We start from the raw sequence: 21,400 nt of genomic DNA, 5'->3' as shown, positions 1-21,400 counted from the left end.
TACCATTAAAACATATTTAAAATGGACCAAATTAGTAGACGGCTGACAAATTAAAATAAAATTTAAATTTAAAATTTAAAATTTCAAATATAGATTAAAACCCCCAATAAAATCAACCAATTCATGCCAGTCCCGCTTGAGTAAATAGATATGTTTTTAGTTCACGACGGAAGGTCTGAAGATCAGGCACCTGACGTATGCCAGGGGGAAGTTCATTCCAGAGCGTCGGAGCTCCCACAGAGAAGGCCCTACTCCTGGGGGTCGCCAGCTGACATTGTTTGGCGGACGGCACCCTGAGAAGACCCTCTCTGTGAGAGCGTACGGGTCGGTGGGAGGCAAAGGGTAACAGCATGTTTCATTGCATGGGAAGTTTATACCTGCATTGTTATTTGGCGGAGAAGGGGATTTGGTTAAGAAAATATTCTCGTTTTGCAGACAAGGATAGACAGAAGACATTTAGGTGTAAACGTGCAGACAGTTTTCTAAAACCTATAACCATGGAAATCTTAGGCAAAATACTGTAGTTGCTAAGTTGGTTTTTGTGGGCCTGTTCATCCAGCTATGTGTGAACTAACGTTAGTATTACGCAGTAAGTTGTAAGTGCTTCAGATACATTGTCAGTTTGATATATGCCTCCTTCATCTTGAAATGGAAAAAGATGCTGCGTTTCCAAAAGAAATAGGGCAATTTTTTCTTTGCCCAGAAAATATGTCACTCATAAGAGGAAAAAGATTAAATGCTTTACATCATTGTTGTCCAACCCTTGGGCATCCTGAGCTACATCTGTTAAAGAGGAATTGTGCTGGACACATATAAAATATATAATACAGTTAATGTATATAAATAACAGGAGGGCGTGATGGCTCAGTGATTAAAGATGCTGAGCTTGTCAGCTGGAGCTGACAGCTTGGGTTTGAGACCTGAGCGCCACGCAACAGGTTGAGCTCCCGTTCATGCCCCAGCTCTTGCCCACCTAGCAATTCAAAAGCATGCAAATGCAAGTAGATTAATAGGTGCCACTTTGGTGGGAAGAAAGAAAGGTAACAGTGTTCCATGCACCCTTTGGCATAAAGCCATGCTGTCCACAAGACCCCGGAAAATGTCTTCAGACAACTCTTCTGGGGCTGCATTACTAGCTGTACAGGGCTATACATGCATGCTGTCATGGGTTGGACACACCTGCTTTACACAGCCATCAGTTTTTGCATAGATTCTTTAAAGAAAAATAAAGCAAACCCAGTTTAATCTCAATAGTTCCAAATTCTCCAATACTTGGAGAATTAAGCTTATCCAGATTTACAATTGAAATGATTCTGGAATCTTTGCTTGGTTAGTATCTCATCATCATAATGCACAGTGCCTTAAGAAATTACTCACAGTATCAGCAAATTTGTCATGATCTGGGCATTGCAGAGAGGGAGGGAGGGAGGGAGGAAGAGAGACAGAGTTGTTCTGGATGTGTATGTATGTTGTAGTTGGGAAATGCAAATGGAACATACAATTTTGGCATACAAACATTCTGGGAGACCAACTCTTCAATTAAAATAGCTCTTATTCAAAAAATTTCTTTAAATGATGCAGTTCTCCCCAATCTAATTCTTAAAATTAGATTTGAAGCCTGGAGAAGATATAAACTTATGAACTGCCCAAATGGTATGGTGGGTGAAATTGTACAGAACTGTTTGTCTTAACCTATTAAACCTCACTGGCTGCATGGGCCACGTCATTTTTTTAAACTTCAGCCTGTGTTTCTTGCACTGTGACATAGTGAGGTGATAAGTCAAGTCAATACCCACACTTGGTGCTTATTTGCTGTTGGCAAATAAGCTGGAGTTAGCTAACAGAATGGAATTCCTCCCAAAAGCTTTTCTCCAGAAAATGTTCAATGAGTTGGCAAAGCATAGGATTTTTATACTGATAACAAGATTCATACCGCACAGATCAACATGGCAGAACAAACCAGAGACTAACCAGAATGTGCCAGAGAGGTATGTTTTATCAGGAGTGCTAAAGAAAAAAAAACATATATATTAAGACCTTGTTATTTTCTTTCTGGACTTAGCATTATAGTTCATTGTCTTCCTCGAGAGTCTACTAAGCCATGCTTTATTATTACTCCAGAAGTTGTTCAACTGACATGCAAGACAGTGGCTTTCCAATTAGTTAGCAATATATATTTTGCTTCTTGTATATTTTGATGATATCTTTTTTATTTATTTTTTATTTATTTTTATTTATTTATTTATTTGTCGCAACAGTATATATAAGCATAAGCAAGAAATAACTATACGATATATAAGCATATATATATATAAGCATAAGCATGAAATAACCATATGAATTGAATACAATCAAAGGGAACATTAGGACAGGAACAGTAGGCACGCTGGTGCTCTTATGCATGCCCCTTACAGACCTCTTAGGAATGGGGTGAGGTCAATAGTAGATAGTCTTTGGTTAAAGCTTTGGGGATTTTGGGAAGAGACCACAGAGTCAGGTAGTGTATTCCAAGCATTAACAACTCTGTTACTGAAGTCATATTTTCTGCAAACAAGATTGGAGCGGTTCACATTAAGCTTAAATCTATTGTGTGCTTGTGTATTGTTGTGATTGAAGCTGAAGTAGTCTTCAACAGGAAGGACATTGTAACAGATGATTCTATGAGTTAAACTCAGGTCATGTCAAAGGCCGAGTAGTTCTAAATTTTCTAAACCCAGGATTTCAAGTTTTTACAAATATATGGCCTGAGAATGGTTTCCTACCCATCCATCTTTCTTTGAATCATCCTTTATAATTTTTAATCAGTGGTGCGATTCAACCGGTATAACAACCGGTTTGCTGAGCACGTGCTTCGAACATGCATGCTCACTTCGCTTGCATGCATGCCAATCTATTAGAAAACACAATAAAAAGCAGTGTTAAAAGCACTAAAAACAACTGAGGCACAGCAATCTCCTCTGCCGCACCTATCAGCTGGGCTTCAAATGAATAAAATAAAGGTAGGTATAGCACTGGGGTGGGCAAGCAGACCCAGCTGATGATCGGAGCGAACTGGTTCGCTCTCAGCTGATCATCGGAGCAACAGGTTCACCCAAACCAGCCCGAATAGACTGAATCCCATCTCTGTTTTTAATGTGTGAGAACGAGGGAATTTTCAATGTATTCTCAGCAGTTGTATTGGTTATTTGAAATTAACTTAAATCTTTGATCAGTGTGTATATATTGACTTTGCTTCCACCTGTCTGGGCCCTTGGCAGATGGCCACTCATATATAGAAGAGTGCCCTTATTTTCAGTTTTGCTGCTATTCACATTTAGAGGTAGTTCCTGATTAGTGATTTCTCTGTTTGTGCATTCACAATAGTCATGGGTCTGCAGTTGAACGCTCACCATTTGTGAGCTTCACAGGCAGCTACCAACAAGCAAAGTCAGTAGAGATACTAGGCAGTAAATTGTAAGTTGTGGTATTAAGTTAATTGTAAGTGTATGATATTACACTTAATGACCACAAGTGATTTGCTTAATGACCACAGTGGAACAGATGCTGTAAGTCTGGAGTCATCACATAATATTCCACTGAATGACCACTTCACTAAGTGAAAAAATAAGAAAATAAGACTCAGGGAAACACAGGTATCTGTCAGCTATCTACCTATCATCCGTCCATCCGTCCGTCTGTCCGTCTGTCTGCCTGCCTGTCTGTCTATCTACCTTATTGTCAATTATATTTAGAGCCCACTGCATTTGTACACAGAAAATGTCACCATCAGTCAATGTAAACAACTCAAACCTTGATAGAGCTAGATAAGTCTTGGCTTTCATGTACAGTTTAATGCCACTTATTCCCTGTTGTGTTCGTTCTCAGAAAGTGAAACAGGGAAAGGACACAACAAGAACAAATGGCCTTAAAACCTTACATCTCCCCCTCTCCCATCAATCTGGCTTCGCTATCATGGCTAGGGGTAAAAGGAGACATAGTATTAATATATTTGGTGAGCATCAGAGTGGAGAAGGCCTCTTTAAGATATCTCTTCATCAAAACTCCTGCACTGTCCTCTACCTCTCAATCAAGATCATTGGCATAGATAGACTCAACACAGAAGCTCAACGCTGAAATAAAGCGTAATAAATGGCTAATCTAAACACACACATCAAAACAACAAGATCTCTAAAGCTTAATGACAGGGGGGACATGAGGGCAGCCACTGACTTTTTTGGATTATTAATAAGTGGCTCTGTGTATGAACAATAAACCTGAGTCCTATTTTAGCTAGAGAACTGAAGAGTGTGCCATATGAAACACTCTTAAAAAAAAAAATCAGTCACTGCTCCTGACAAATGCGTTTGTTTTCAGATGTGGAGAAAATTTCGGCTTTTCTCTAGTGCTTACAGTGACAGATAGATAAGTCCCCAATTGGGAAACTAATATCTTTGAACATGGGATATGGAGTTTGGGGAGATGTGCATCTTGAATGTCTGAAATTCAAAGTATACTTTAATACATAGCATTCCCACTGATTTTTCTGTGAAGCCACCCTGTGAAATAGGCTGAGCTAAGTGAGCATGGCTAGTCCAAAGTCACTCAGTAAGTGTCTATGATTGAGAGAGGACTAACTCTTCAGTCTCCCTGCACCTAAGCTAATACTTTAATAATGCACCACACCGGCCTTTAATCAGAGACCATCCCTATTTCTTTTGTAGGAGACTGGAAGTCTTAATTAAACCAATTTCTTCTTAACATGTAATGAGCAACATGTGAAATCAAAAAATAGACTAGAATTAGACAAACGGTGACCCATCAGGGCCATCATTTCAGACATCAAATTCCTCAGTGCCTTCAATAATAGCAGAGCTTCTAAGATCCTTGAAAAGTTCTTAAAAATTCAGGATACATTCAGAGATGTATCTGCCTTGAAAATGGGTCTAGGACAACTTTTCGTGACTGACTTGCTGTGAATAGCTGAGGTGAGATAGCCATGGCGAGTTGTCCCATTCCGTTGAAAATAGCCCATGTTGAACTGTGTAGCACATTCAACCATCAGCACAGGATGTGTTTTATCACATTTTGTATATTGTCATAAGCTATTTTATGATAATGTTTATATCATAACATGTTTTATGAAATTTGCTGGGGGTGGGGTGGGGTGGGGTGGAATGGAATACCATGAAGAAGAAAGCAAAGCAGACATTCATCTTCTAGACCAGGGGTCTGCAAACTTGGCTCCTTTAAGACTTGTCAACTTCAACGTCCCAGAGTTCCTCAGCCAGCAAAACTCTGGGAGTTGAAGTCCACTAGTCTTAAAGGAGCCAAGTTTGCAGACCCCTGTTCTAGACCAAGAGTTTGGAATGTTCTGAGTTTCAATTCATGTGTATTCATATAATAAATGTTATACTAAGTTACTGTATAGTTTCAAAAAGTTATAACTTGACTCTTTCCAGGCGTATCTGTACTTACTCAATGTGGCTATACAATTAGGCAAGAAATGCCCACATGCCCACATACAAGACAATTCACACATTTCATCATAAACAATATTTTAAAAGTGCAATGTAAGAAAGCAGAACTGACAGATTTTTTTATTCTTTGCCTAGCTACCTGTCTTTGTTACCCGTCTTTCTATATCTGGGCTTCCAGAGGTATCAAATTGATTTTTATTTGGATATAAGACAGCTATTCTTAAGGGCAAAATTAAAAATTAGAACTAATTCACAGAGCATTTTTGAAGAGCTTCTATAATGACAGCTACATTTTAATAATGCTTTCCGAGGTCTGCTTACAACATTTAAATTCCCCCCATGAGATAATGTAATTTTAAAAAGTCATGGCAGGATGAAAAAATTCACAAACTAATATTTAAGAATAAGCTACAATGTGCAATAATCAGTTCTGATCATCCCAGTTATTCTTTGCGTTCTTTGACTTTTGCTTTGCTCCTTAATGACAGTATTTGTGTGAATTATCCCATCAGATAGGCAGGACAAAATGCCATGTAGAGGGTTTCCTCTGACTTTTGATTTTAGCACCAAATTGTCATTCAGTTGTTATTATGAAAAAAACCTCATGAATTTATCACGAATGAAGTTGAATATACATACATGTCCCAGGATAATGTTGCAGGATCCAATCTGAGTTGGTCACTGGGACCACAGGTTTTGTCTTTTGGACTCATGCTGGAGCCCATCCTCAGGGAACTTCTTCCTAGCGGAGTGTGTGCTGTTCTGTGTGTGGAATTTATATGGTGCCTATTGTATGTGGCTTTTTAGATGTTGATCAGGATGTGTTGATGGTTGGTTTTTAAGTTGTTAACTGTAATTTGTTTGCGCTGGGCAGCCCGTACCTTCTAAATACTTGATAGGCTGGTGATAAATCAGCACTCCTATTGATTGATGAGGGGCATTTTTCCCAGGCTTTAATCACTTCCCTGGCTGTTTTTTGTCCCTGCTCATCCAACAATCTTAGTCGTTGAATGTGTGTGAATTTATGAATGGTGAATTTATCTCTGTTCTGAAGCTCTTTGTGTGATAAAAGTCACTGTCCAGGAGCCCTGTTCTTTATCCAACTAATGAAATGTTCAGTAGCAACGAAGAACTGTTTTTCAAGACAGCTGGAGGTGGTTGGGAGAAGAATGTTGCAGCTTTAGTATGAGCAAAATCAAGCTCTAAATAAACCATAGTGATTTTCTTTTCTGCTTCTGATAAGCAAGAGAAGCCGACATAGTGAGGTCATACCTTTGAAGAGGGCCACCTATCAATCATAAAAGAGGATATAGTTTTCATAAGAGATAATTAATATAGCTGAAAAAGAAATATAGTATATCTGACAGACAATCTTACTGGCATCTCTAATCCTAAGAAAGTTTTGTGAAAAAAGAACAAAAATATTGAGCCCGCTACAGATAGGCAAAATATTTTCTTTATTTTAAATGCATTATCTTTGGCTTTATCTTTCCTTTTCTTAATTCATCAGCCCATTTCTTTAAAAATCATGCTTGAAAAAGGCTTCTTTTGATAGACTTAACCTGTAATGGATATTTTCTTCTGAAACTTTTCTTTTCTTGGATTTATCCATGGTTGGCCTACCGGGGGTTGAAAAGCTCAATAAATCGTGTGCCGGTGGGTGTCGCACATTGGCGGTTATGACAAATATTTTGAGTGACAGGGAGCCGCAGCAGAGGGGTGAAAGAGCCACATGAGGCTCCAGAGTCGCAGGTTGCTGACCCCTGGCAAAGGGGATACCACAGCCGTCCTTTAAGATTATAATAGCAAACATTTTAAAAATTATAACATTTTATGTTCTTTTACTTCCCTTTTATCTCCCCTCTAATCACCTGACCCAAATTTACTAAAATATATCTAATCCTGGTTGTTGATTATTCTTGATGTATTGCTTCCTTTCCTTTCTATCCGTTACCTACACTGCACATTTCTATCATGTGCAATGAAATACAAAGAACAGCCTCAAATTGTAGGCTCCCCCCCCTCCTCCTCCCCCCAGTACAGGTCTTCTGACAAGACGGCACATTCCTTTTGTTTGACATTAAACAACTAGGATGGTCTTCTCCAATTTATGCTGGCACTGTAATGGAACTTGTCTGTTTTGGCAGTTTGTATATCCAGCTTTGCTTTTAGGTGATTTAATGCAGCAAACATTATAAAGCCCAGAAAAATGGTGGTTTACCATGGAAAATGTGAAAGGCCATCAAATATAATGACACTTACTGGCACATTATAATGAATGGCAGCTATGCATAGGAAAGAGAGAAGCCCTAAAAGATGTTTGATTAACAGCCTTTCATAGTGCTGGCTGGAGATAGTAAAGTCACTGATACTCATGTTGTTAACGCTTTGGGGAATGCAAAATTAAGAGAGAAAAGCTAAGATTTATTGAACTTGGATGTATTACTTCTCATAGTAGGTTTGAAGAGGGACTTAGCGCTAAAGACCCGTATGAAGCATAATGTAGAACAATTAATCAGTGGAACGACTTGCCTCCTGAAGTTGTGGGTGCTCCAACACTGGAGATTTTAAAGAGGAGATTAGACAATAATTTGTCTGAAATGGTATAGAGTTTCCTGCTTGAACAGGAGGTTGGAGAAGAAGACGTCCCTTCCAACTCCATTATTCAGTTAGAAGAAATGTATCACTGCTCTTGGCCAAGATACAAGAGAAGGTAGAACTTACTTTACATGAAGGATCTCTCAGAGAAGAGGCCTTCTCAGTGGTAATGCCTTATGGAATTCCTTTCCCCTTCGTGTTTACATTTAACTTGTGTTTTTTTCTTTAGACGAGGTACCAAATTTCGGCAGTAGAAATTTGGAGGTTACTAGATGATGGCAGAGAAAACTTTAATACTTTGCTGATATCTCGTGGTTATCTGAATTTTTACAGCCCAAATCTGATAACCCTACATTAGGTATCAAGCAAACATTTTCCAGTCTTTAAATGTTTTGGATTCTATTTTCGTGTTTTCCCACCTTCCAGTGTTGCTAGCTGAAACAGTAACTATAATTATAAGAATGGAAGTTCAACAAATATAACCTATTCTCTTATATTTTATCTGTTAAGTATTGGTTTAATAATTTTATCTGTCAGCTGCAATTTGTATTCCTGTTTTTACTTGCTAGGCTTATAGTATAATCTCATACGTATCTTAAACATAAATCCCACTGACTGCAACTAGGCCTGTGCCCAGGCCATCGGAGATTGCATAAGATTGTCTAATTTTTAAAATTAAAAATAGTAAAATGATTTAAGAAAAAAATGGAAGGCAAAAATTGCCTTGAAGTGCTTTAGCATTTACAGACTTCCTCCTGAAGCAACCCAAGCCAATCTGACCTTCCCTCTTTTTTGGTTTGTTTTCTAGTGGAATGGAGCTGTTCGGAAGACTTTTCTCCTTTGGCCGGAGAAATCATAATGGAAAACCTTCAGTCTTTGAGATGCACTATTACCGGCCTCACAATGGTAAATGAAAAGTTGTTAATTCAGATTGCCCTTTCTCTCTCTCTCTCTCTCTCTCTCTCTCTCTCTCAAATGCTAGGAGAAATCTCTGCTGGAGAGAAGCAGCCAAGTGCCATTTCTCTGGCAAGTCATTAAACACATTCTGTTTGGCATCCAGCATCCCCAAATCGCCAAAGAGTAGGAAAGCCACATCGCTTTTTTGTGCGAGTTGCTGTATTAGTGAGGAGAGATCAGAAAAGACTGGATTGAAAGCCGGCCATGCCATGGATCAGGGGCTAATCTTAGGGCAGATCAAAGGCTTTGAGAGATTCAATCCTGACTCCATGTCTGATGGCTAAAATAACAATTCTGTCTTCACTGCTTCACTGGGGAAACAAAAGTCACTGGATGCACTAACTTGAAAGGGGAGAGGTGTGTTTTTATAAAGATTAAAAGTGGGTGGAAGATGGGCGATCCGATGAGCTCCTGACAGACAATCTGGTGAGAGTGAACACATTTACCTCCACGTTGGTCCTTCCTAAGCAGCTGAATGTGGATTTGGTTGGTAATAGAAGAAAGCAAATAGAACAGCATCAATATCAGCAACAGAAATGAATTTATCAATCAATAAATAAATAAATAAAGTACACTCTCTGTTTACAAAATGGCTAAATAAACACATGTTTATATCACCTCCAAGCCTATAATGTTTACAATACTTCCAATCAGCATTACATTTAATTTATAACGGGTTTAAACTTTAAACTATGGTAAAACCCAGGAAGCCAGAATCAGGAAAGGAGCCTTACTGATTTTAAAACTGCTTACAAACTAAGAATTTAGATTATATTGCTGCTGCCCGCACTGAATTTTATTTTGATGTTAGCATTCCAAGTTTGAATAAGATGCTCTCAAACACTGAATTTGTGCCAGGTTCGGCTTCCATTTATGCTTTGTGGCCAATATTTAGAGTAATAGAGTAATTCATTAGGACCATTTCTAAGAGATTCAGGTGAACCTGAGAGCACAGATAAACCCCCAAATAGCCTCAGTGGCTCTCAGAGAGAGAGAGTGTTAATGACCAGATGACCAGAAAGAAATATGATCCTTCCATTACCCACCACCATCCAGTCAGAACTGATGAAGCCTCTTGAATGAGAAGCGAAACGTCTTCTTCCTCAAGAAAAAATCATAGTCCAGTTATCTTTTGAAAAAAGCATCTTTGAGACAACCGTGAAGTGGAATGGCTGAGAATCTGAATAGAATAGAATAGAATAGAATAGAATAGAATAGAATAGAATAGAATAGAATAGAATAGAATAGAATAGAATTCTTTATTGGCCAAGTGTGATTGGACACACAAGGAATTTGTCTTGATGCATATGCTCTCGGTATACATAAAAGAAAAGATAAATTCGTCAAGAATCATAAGGTACAACACTTAATGATAGTCATAGGAAAACAGTCAATATAAATCATAAGGATACCAGCAACAGGTTTACAGTCATACGGTCATAAAAGGGAGGAGATGGGTGATAGGGACGATGAGAAGATTAATAATAATGCAGACTTAGTAACTAGTTTGACAATGTTGAGGGAATTATTTGTTTAGCAGAGTAATCGGGGGGAAAACTGTTCTTGTGTCTAGTTGTTCTGACATTCTGAGAGAAAAGTTTTCAGCTTCAAATCAACAGTTGGGCAGCTGCAGTACTGTCCTCCTCAAGTAGTCCTCTTCAAATTATTTAGTAACCCAATCAAATCATTGAGCTTTTTCCTTAGACCTTAGAGATAACATGAACTTTTGTGAGAGAACTGTGGTGAAGTATCCAAGATGAGTGTTAAATCTTTGAGGGTTCAGTCATTTATATCGCCAGAGTGAGGTGCATTGGCAGCTGAGCTTTCAAAACACTCCCCTTGGTTCCAGATCTCTGATGAGCCTCCTTCTGGCAGGCAGAGATCCCAGAGAATCTCATCATATCCTGGTGCCAAATAGGAAAATCTAGTTAAAATGAAGTGTGGCAGGTGTTCATTGTTCCCTCCAAGAAATGTCTATTTTTCTTTTGAAAATCTACAAGGTGGTTAGGGATCTAGGCCTTTATTTTTCTTTTAGCAGCAGAAACACCCTATCGTGTCATAGCAGTCTGGAGTTCACAGAGGCTGCTTATCCTTTGTAGGACTTCCTGGACTGACTTTTTTTGTTGTTGTTAAAAGAAAGAGAAAGCACAAAGCCCCAGCCATTCTGTACATTTTCAAAAGTAAGTCCAATAATTTCCCTGTCTGTAAATGGACCTTGGATGGGTTGATTCATTCGTTCGTTCATTCATTCATTTAAAGCAGCTGGAATATGACATCAGTCTTGCATAAACAAGATTGGATTTATTCAAAATTAAATATCCCTGGTTTGGAGATGAGCCTTGGGGATTTATGACATTACTCTCTAAATAAGAAAGAAAATGGCATTCCCTAATTGTCTTTTTGGCTTAGATTTTAAAATATCAATCAGGAGAAATTTCAAGATTTACTTCTACATTTCTCAATTTCCAAAATATTTTCCCTCTTCAGCTGATCTACTGATGTTCCCAATGCCCAGCAGTTAAGTATTTAAACAAAGAAAGAACAGTTGATGAGAGAGGTTGTTTTGGGGATGAAAGAAATTTTGACAGGGATAAAGGTCAGGGTGAGTAAATTTCAATTTTTTTCTAGACTGACTAGAAAAAAAAGAGATTTGTGATTGGGGAGGATATACTACAAATCACTACCAAACGTATACATGGAATTAGAATGGAAGTAAATGCTAATAATTGCTTTGTGTTTTTTTTAATATGAGGTTTTTCAATTTGCACTTCGCCAAAATTATTACTCCCTACATACTGAAAAACTTTTTTAAAATTATGTGTTATGTAGCATGTCCCAAAATGCGAACAGTGAGAACAAGGGGACCCAACAATAAATATGCTTAAGGGAAAATTATATATAGTACATTAACACTTGAAAATGTGTGTGCTTATATAAGGAAAAAAAATATATTCAACAATCTGTGAAAGTATGAACTTTTTTTGCTGAGTTTGTAAGCTAATGGAAATATATATAGAAATAAACTTGTGAAAGGGAAGGTGCAAAATTGAACAACATTAAAATTGAGGTGGGTAATTTTTAGGGATAGTTAGATGTTCTGGCCCAAAGTACATTATACAAAATGCATTTTGTATCTAATGTGTCCCAAAAGATGAGAAGCCAAATACATAACAGAATCAGAGCAGACAGAAGTGAGATTTTAATCTTTTCTTTTGCTCCTGTGGTATACAGACTAAACTCTGTTTCAAAGTTGTATTTGCCTTAGAAGATGCTCACAGATTATTTCCCCCCAAAGCCAGTACTGTACTATTTTCCTCATTTTCCTCAGTAACAGAGTAGAGGACGAAAAGGTTAAATGTCTTCTCCACAGCTACTTAGAAGTCACATATTTTTTAATTGCTCTGGTAAGAGGCAAAGGAGGCTGAGGCCATTAAGAGCAGAAGGAAAAAAGGAAGCATTTGCTCTGCCTTTTCTTGGGTTTTTATTCTTGCGTGATCCTCCTCCTCCTTTTTTTCCTTCTCTTTCTTCTTTTCCTCACATTGTCCTTGGCCTCATTTGCCACCATGCTAGATAATCCCCATTGGAGTGGAAATCTGCTCGAGTAGTTGATGTCAAGGCACTAACGTCTGACACGAATTTGTCCTAAATAACAACAATAAGATGCTTCAAATGCTATTTGCTCTGTTGGATAACATGAGCTGCAGCTCTGACCAAATTGGCAAGCACGCACATCCCAATATAAATAGCTTCAGGAGAAAAATGTGTTTTCGTCACTACATTCACCTTGGCTACTGCATAATGACGTGACTTCGGAAAATGTACCTTGGCCATGTGTATAAACTTGAAATTTTGTCTTTTATTTTTCATTTACAGGGCCAAAGGTATTATGTCCAAGTGTACGCCCATAACATGAAAGGCTGGGGACAGCCTCAGATTTCCTCGCCTTGCTGTGCTTCTCCTTCTAGTAGGTTAAGAGCTTTCGGTGTTGATGTTACACTTATATGACCAGTGTTTGTTCTGTGTCTGCATGCGTGTGTATGTGTGTGTGTGTTTCTTTCTCCCATTCGCTCCCTTTTTCACTCATTCACTCACTCACTCATTCTGTAGCTCGTAAAGAAAAATCAACCTTGTAAAAAATTAGTAAAATGATGCTATTAGCAAGAAAAAAAATGTTTAAAAGTGGCTACATCTCTACAGGGTTAAATGTCTGATTAAATGCTTTTAGTTAATTCTCTCTCCTCCCTCCCTCCTTCCATCTCTCCCCCCACCTTCCCTTTCTCCCAAATTAAGGGAAGAAGTTAGACAGAGAAGCAAGAGGAAAGAGAAATGAAGGAATATACATGTCTGGCAGTTGACTCATGGCAACTGGACTTCTTTTCTTCTTTGGTTTGAAACATTTCACTGCTTATTCAAGTAATCGGTTGCCATGACTCAACTTCCAGCCAACTCTTATCTAGATGACCGAGAACTTTCATCGACAAATGTATGCCATTTATAAACCAATTCAGAACTTTCAATTAATATCCTCAGTTCTTCAGAAACTGGTGATCGTATTTGGTAGTTGAGAGAAACAAACTTAATACTGTATTGGTATTAGAAGATTTTTCTCATTCTGTTATGGCCGATGCAAAAGGTGATGCAAAGGGATTGCATGACAGATGAGAAGGACTGTTTTCACTCTGTTGATTAATTTGGGACAGTTTGGGCAGCAAACCTGATATCGTGACAAAGTCAGCTGAAGAGGTAGAGTTTTAATCTAATCCTACAATACACAGAAAAATACGTGCTCTGGTGACTCTTATGTATTACCAATCCATTCTTTAAACCAGTGGTTCTCAATCTTTATAGTGCTGCAACCCCTTTATAGTGCTGCAACCCCCACGATGTGGCGACCCCAACCGTAAAATTATTTTTGTTTTGAATTTATCGCGCCTGAAGCCAGATTAGGCTAGCGATTGGGAGTGATTGCAGCTGGCTTGAGAGGGAGACATCAGAGCAAAGATTTCTCTCTTTTTTAATTCATTGCGCCTGAAGCCGAATTCGGCTAGCGATTTGAAGAGCCTGCAGCTGGCTTGTGGAGTCAACGATTGGAGCGTGATTCTTTGACTCGCAAGTATACTTCCCATACTTCCGATGGTCTTAGGTGACCCCTGGCAAATCGTCATTCAACCCCCAACAGGGTCCCGACCCACAGGTTGAGAACCGCTGCTTTAAACAGTAATTAGGTTCCAATTGTCATTTGAAGAAAAAAAAATCGGATTACAAAAATGCCCGGAGATGTATTTTTGTGCAGTCCGCCTTTCCTTCCTGACATGCTGCTGTTTATAAATCATGATTCTGATTGTGCCCATGCTACTTTCTTTGTTCCCATCATCTTTTAATCAGGCATTAGAATAATTTCTTATGCTTGAAAGTCTAATAAATCGTAGTTGGGAACGGTTGCTACATGATCACAGTTTATTTTTGTCATAAATATTCTCTCCGGCATTGCTGTTCACAGTTCCGGTTCGTCTGCAACTACTTTAGTTCAGGACTCCCTAGAGTAAGAATCCTGAAGTGGTTTCTCTCCACTTAGCATATTGTTTTTCTGGTTTCACATGGTTGATAGTGTATTCTTCACATGTATCTTTTCTCAAAGAAAGTCCTGCTTTAGTTTATTTCTCAGTGTCCCGTGTGGCATCCAATAATTCCACGGTCCGCAGCCACCAACTCTTCCCTGCAGTTCAAGACTGTTTTGTTTTTTCGTTATTTTTGGTTTTTGCTCAGTTGACAAGAAAGTCACATTGCACAAAGAAGAGCAATAGAAGGAGGGAAATTATGGGTGCGATACATCTTATTGCTGAGTAAAAGATGTAAACATCTTGGCAAATTTTCAGAAGGATAGCAAACATGATTCTTAGACTTCGGAAAGGATGATTTATTTTCCCTTCATCTCTTTCTTAGTTTCTTGGATTCTTTTTTATCACTTTGCATAAAATACAATGCCCATACAAAATTGCAGAAAGACAGATGCGGTGGCTAAAGAACTACACACACACTGACATAGACACACACACAGAGAGAGAGAGAGAGAGAGAGAGAGAGAGAGAGTTGAAGGTTTATTGTTATTGTTTAACTGGCACCAGAATTATGCAAAAATGGGAATACAGAGAATCTGGTAGCTAAGATGAAAGGACCTGAACATTTTCTTGTCTTTTAAAAACAAACATTCAGTAACTGTCCAGTTTTTAGAGATGCCAGCAAAATAGAAAGTCAACAAAATCTGCTAAACTCTAGTATAGATCATCATTCAGCAACTCTCATCCCAAAGCTTTGTGATGGGAAAGTCAGCCTAAAATATAACTATTTCTAGATTACCAGCCTTTCTGAAAATCCAGATTTCTGATCTTAATATATTTTATTTATAGAATTTATTGGCCAAGTGTGATTGGACACACAAGGAATTTGTCTTGGTGCATATGCTCTCAGTGTACATAAAAGAAAAAATACCTTCATCAAGGTACAACATTTACAACACAAATGATGGTCATAGGGTACAATTTAACCCTTAATGATAGCAACAAAAAGTTACAGTCATACAGTCATAAGTGGAAAGAGATTGGTGATGGAAATGATGAGAAGATTAATAGTAGTGTAGATTTAGTAAATAGTTTGACAGTGTTGAGGGAATTATTTGTTTAGCAGGGTGATGGCCTTCGGAAAAAAACTGTTCTTGTGTCTAGTTGTTCTGGTGTGCAGTGCTCTATAGTAAAATATATGTAGATATAAAATATCTACAGTAAAATGACTATTTTGAGACTATTTTCATTTGTGAAGATTTGAGGAAACAATAGGAATGGACATCTTTACTTATCTTTGCAGAGAATCAATGTACCACTCAGGGTTCATTGACCAAAAATAAATAACCCCTTGATTAGCCCTGAAACAACTAAGCATTGTCTAAAATGAGCATAAACCACCTCATGTAATATAAAGCAATGACATATTGTGTTTCAACAGTGGTATTCACTACTTAAAATCAAAAGTTAATCTCAAAAGGAGTAGGATAATCTGGGATGTACTGTAATCACAAAGCTGACAATTAACATCTGACACCTTTTATAGAAATATTGTAACACTGATATCTCTATAAATCTGGAAAAAAAATACTAACAAACCTTAAGAAAGATTCAGTTTCTGAATCTTAAGGAAGTCGTTGAGAATGTGATCTGCTTGCACATCCAAAGGGCCCTGGATATCTAGACTCTTTCCAGTCAGGTTCCAGACTGATTATAGCTTTACTTGTTTCTAATTTCACCTGGCTCAGAATGGGGCTTCTTGACCGCCCATTGGCTTTTAACATCATTAGTCATAGTGTCTTTCTGAATCCCAACTCAGGGGACTGGGAATGAGAGGTGTGATGTTGCAATGGTTTCAGTTCCTTTGTTCGTAGCTAGTTCCAAATGATATCAGGTTAAGATCTAACAATACACCTCTTCTCAGTTCCCATTTGAAATGATTACTGAAAACCAGGATATTCCATGGATAAATCACATAACAAACAATCAGAGTAGATGGCTACTGCGGGATCGGATGGACTTCAGAGACAAAGTTCATTAAAATGCAGATGTTCTCTTTTTACTGAGACCTTAACAAAGAAATACTTTTAAAAAAGTAAAATAAGGAAATAATGTACTAGACAGCAGGTAGCAAGCTTTGATACACATAACCAGGTTCTAAATTCTAAGACTTAAGAGTCAGTCTAACTGCATGCCAATACAGACGTCAGAGTGCAGCTGGAGAAAGAAGAGGTTGATGAAGATGCTACATTCCTTCTGTACTCACCTCTTCCTGTATGGTATTTGTAATGTATCTTTAAACTTTTGGAGGGAATTTTGGGCGGGAACAAGCACGTTGCTGATTGGTTCAAGCATAAGCCAAAACTGTATAAAAGGAGGAATTTTGCCGGATGTTTTTTGCTGGGTTCACTATAAACTAAAGAGCTGTTGTCACTCACTGGTCTCCGCCTCTTTATTGCCCGAATATAACATTGGCGACGAAGGTGGGATTCTGAGGCAGTGAGATCAGGAAAAAGAGCTGAAGGAGCAAAAGAAGACGCGAACCCAGCCAGTTCAAGGGCGGATAGTTAGCGATGTCCAGCTACACGCCGCCAGCGCCATTTGACCCAGCAAAAGAGAAATGGGGGTCATACATGGCTCGCTTCGAGTGTTTCCTCGAAGCAAACGAACTACAAGGAGTTTCGGATAATAGGAAGCGAGCGTACTTCCTGAGCCACTGCGGTCCAGAGGTTTTCGATACCGCGGAGTCACTTTCAGAGCCAACGCCGGTACAATCGGTACCGTGGCAAACACTACAAACAACACTTGAGCACTACGCACCGGTACCCTCAAAGTTCGGCCCAACGGTTCGAGTTGAGGCAGCGGGTACAGCGAGAAGGCGAATCGATAAGCGTGTACATGGCGCGTTGAGGAAAGCCGCGAACCACTGTGAGTACAGAGATCTGGAGGACTCCTTACTCGAACAGCTCATTTGTGGGGTCAGAGACATCCGATTGCAAAGGCGGCTGCTGTCTAAGAGCAACCTGACTTTGGCAATAGCCCTGGACGAAGCCAGGGCTCACGAGATGTCTATCAAAGTGGCCGAAACATTGCAAAAGCCGAACGCACAGGGTGGGTAAAAACAACACCGGTCCACAACGAGGAAGTCCAGGCTGAGTCAGAAGGTGAGGAAGAGGAAGAGGTTTTCCACACCGAGGCCGGAGAGAGGGGATCGGGGCGAATGCGTGAGTTGGGGGCCAACATCAACGACAAAACTGCAAGTTTAAGGACGCTATTTGTCGGCGGTGCGAAAAGAAAGGTCACATAGCGCAGGCCTGTCGAGCCCCCCAACCTTCCCGCCAAAAATTCAAACCGACCAATCAGAGCGCTGAGCAGCAAGCGGCCCGGGATTGGCCAATTCAAAAGGGCGCTGGTTAAACCAGACCACTGTGAGAGTGGGCCTCGCATCGACGCGACTAGAAAAAAAGATTTTTACCAAGACATACATTGAAGGAATGCCGTGCCAGATGGAAGTGGACACCGGCTCATCAATCACAATTATGTCTTGGGGCACCTCGTGAAAGACTTGCCAGCCGTCAAAGCGCCAACTACAAACCCAGAAGCTGAGAGTGCAGGACTACCAAGGAAATCGAATCCCTGTTCGAGGGGTGACGTCCGTCCAAGTCAAATATGGACAGTTCAAGAAGACCCTGCCAATCACCATAGTGGATGGAACCTTACCGAGTTTGCTAGGACTGGACTGGTTCCGAGCTTTGGGCATGGGAGTGACCGGGGTCTTCAGAAACGAAGTCGACCTCAAGGCTGAACTACTGAAGGAGTTCGAGGACGTTTTCAAAGACTGCCTGGGCAAGTACGAGGGGACCCCTATCTCTTTCAATCTAGACCCGCAAGTTGCCCCTATCAGGTTAAAGGCTAGGAGGGTCCCATTTGCCCTTAAGCCAAAGATTGACAGGGAATTGGACAAGCTAGTTAGCCAGGGAATACTAGTGCCCGTTGACCATGCGAAATGGGAGACACCCATAGTGACCCCAGTCAAACCGGACGGATCGGTCCGGATTTGTGCTGACTACAAGGCAACGCTAAACAAAGCGTTGCAAAAGAGTGCATACCCCGTTCCAGTGGTGCAACACTTGCTGCACTCGTTGGGACAAGGGCAAGTTTTCGCCAAACTCGATTTGGCTCAAGCCTACCAGCAGTTACCCGTAGATAGCAGCACAGCCGAGGCGCAGACAATTGTCACGCACCGGGGGGCTTTCAAATGCACTCGACTCCAGTTCGGAGTTAGTGTGGCCCCAGGGCTATTTCAAAACCTAATGGAGCGACTATTACAGGGTTTACCTGGGGTGGTACCGTATTTCGATGATGTATTGGTATCAGCTGAGAACTTAGGGGAACTGGGAGTAAGACTAAGGAAGGTCTTGGACATTTTCCGGTCTGCCGGGCTTAAAGTTAAGCTTAACAAATGCCAAATTGGGGTAGCATCCGTGGAATTCCTGGGCTACCGCATAGACAGGGAAGGAATTCACCCCACTGAAAGCAAGGTACGGGCCATCAGGAAGGCCCCAGCTCCAAAAATAAAATGGAGTTACAAGCATTCTTAGGTCTTGTCAACTTCTATGTGGTATTCTTAAAACATAAGGCAACAATAGCCGAACCGCTGCACAAGTTACTAGCAAAGAAAGCTGTTTGGTCCTGGGGGAAGGCGGAAGCTAGGGCATTCGAAGGGGTAAAAAACTTGTTGTCAAGCGATAGCCTTCTCATTCAATACAATGGCACGTGGCCATTAGTACTAGTTTGTGATGCATCTCCCTATGGGGTAGGGGCTGTGCTCAGCCACAGATTGCCGAATGGAACGGAAGCCCCTATAGCATATTACTCACGAACAATGTCCCAGGCCGAAAGGAACTATAGCCAGCTAGATAGGGAGGCATTGGCAATAGTCCCCGGAGTGAAGAAATTCCACGAATACGTTTTCGGACGAGACTTCGAGATAGTCACGGACCATAGACCCCTACTAGGCCTATTGGCAGGCGACCGCCCAACACCCGTTGCACTTTCACCCAGGCTGACCCGTTGGACTATCTTCCTAGCGGCATACTCTTATAAATTGATCCACCGCCCCGGAAAAGACTTAGGGCATGCGGACGCTCTAAGCAGATGCCCTTTACCCGAAACCATTGAAGACCCAACCCCGGGGATTCCAGTCTTATTAATTGACTCTTGGGACTCTGGCCCAGTCACATCCAAAGAAGTGGCTAGGGCATCTTACAAGGACATTACAATAAGGACTGTAATCGGTTGGGTACAAAGGGGATGGCCCGCTGCGCCGGGCGAGCGGTTCAAAGACTTTGCGAAAAAACAAGGGGAACTGTCGGTTCAAGGGGGGTGTCTGTTATGGGGGGATAGAGTGGTCATTCCAGAAAAACTACGGAAAAATGTATTGGAACTATTGCATGTGGGCCACCCGGGAATCGTGAGGATGAAGAGTTTAGCGAGGAGTTATGTTTGGTGGCCCTTGATGGATCAGGAAATCAGCGACAGGGTAGGGAAATGCCAACCCTGCCAAGAGTCACGGCCACTACCCCCTACAGCCCCAATTAGAGAGTGGGAGAAACCCCAGGGGCCATGGTCCAGAATTCACATTGATTTTGCCGGCCCGTTCCACGGGCAAACCTTTTTAATTGTAGTAGATGCCTACTCAAAATGGTTAGAAATTATCCTCATGAGATCCATGACGGCTGAGGCAGTCATCTCAGTCCTAAGGCACCTGTTTGTAACCCATGGGTTACCCGACACCCTGGTTTCCGACAACGGCCCGCAATTCACGGCAACTCAGTTTGAGGGGTACTTGGCAGAGGAGGGCATCAGACATGCCCTCTCGGCGCCTTTCCACCCGGCGTCGAACGGACTTGCAGAACGTTTCGTTAGGAGCGCAAAGGAAGCGCTATCTAGGATAAGTCCAGGCGATTGGCAAACAAAAATCGATACGTTCCTAGCAGTCCAGCATAGAACCCCCTGTGTAGCGACTGGCCGCAGCCCGGCAGAACTATTGATGGGCAGAAAGCTCAGGTGCCCGTTAGACCGTTTAAACCCAACCTACACCCCAGACGGGTACAGGGGGACACAAGGAAAAACTAGGGAAATGGCAGTTGGTGACCCAGTGTGGGCACACAACTATAGCGAGGGTCCAACATGGTTAAAAGGAACCATTCTTGGAATAACCGGGCCAAAATCCTATGTAGTAGACATGGAGGATGGCCGAGTTTGGCGGCGACACATAGACCAAATAAGAAAGCAAATACCAAGCAAATCAGAAACAAATCAGCCAGGCCCTGACTACCAAATGTTTGAATTCACAGCTGACTCAAGCCCGAGGCAAACGGGGGACTTATCTGAGTCCGATGAAGTCTAGCGACGCCAACCGGTTCCTCCGGAAGACAGCAGGGACGACTCTGCTAATAATCCAGGGCCGGACGGCCAAGAGGAGGAGCTAGGAGGAACTAAAAGTCCCTCCGAACAGCTCGACTCACTCCCCGAGAATGAATTGCGCAGGTCCGAAAGGGTTAGGAAACGCCCTTCCTACCTGCGTGACTACGTTGAGAAATGATATGCTAAATAAATGTAAATATAGGTACAATGCGTTCTGGGAGGGGAGGAGTGTAATGTATCTTTAAACTTTTGGAGGGAATTTTGGGCGGGAACAAGCACATTGCTGATTGGTTCAAGCATAAGCCAAAACTGTATAAAAGGAGGAATTTTGCCGGATGTGTTTTGCTGGGTTCACTATAAACTAAAGAGCTGTTGTCACTCACTGGTCTCCGCCTCTTTATT

General features: G+C 40.8%; 1 protein-coding gene across 1 annotated transcript in view; it reads left to right on the top strand.

Annotated features, from left to right (window-relative positions):
- ANKFN1 (ankyrin repeat and fibronectin type III domain containing 1) overlaps nucleotides 1-21,400 on the top strand; it is a 214,456-nt gene that overhangs the window by 100,580 nt on the left and 92,476 nt on the right. The window contains exons 8-9 of the mRNA XM_058172899.1: nucleotides 8,863-8,960; nucleotides 12,885-12,975. Of these exons, the coding sequence (XP_058028882.1) occupies nucleotides 8,863-8,960; nucleotides 12,885-12,975 (189 nt within the window). The remainder of the gene's footprint in view (nucleotides 1-8,862; nucleotides 8,961-12,884; nucleotides 12,976-21,400) is intronic.

This window comes from Ahaetulla prasina, chromosome 2, assembly GCF_028640845.1.
Source record: "Ahaetulla prasina isolate Xishuangbanna chromosome 2, ASM2864084v1, whole genome shotgun sequence".
Lineage (NCBI taxonomy): Eukaryota > Metazoa > Chordata > Lepidosauria > Squamata > Colubridae > Ahaetulla > Ahaetulla prasina.
The sequence above is the reverse complement of the archived record's forward strand: the minus strand, read 5'-3'. Positions and strand labels throughout refer to the sequence as shown.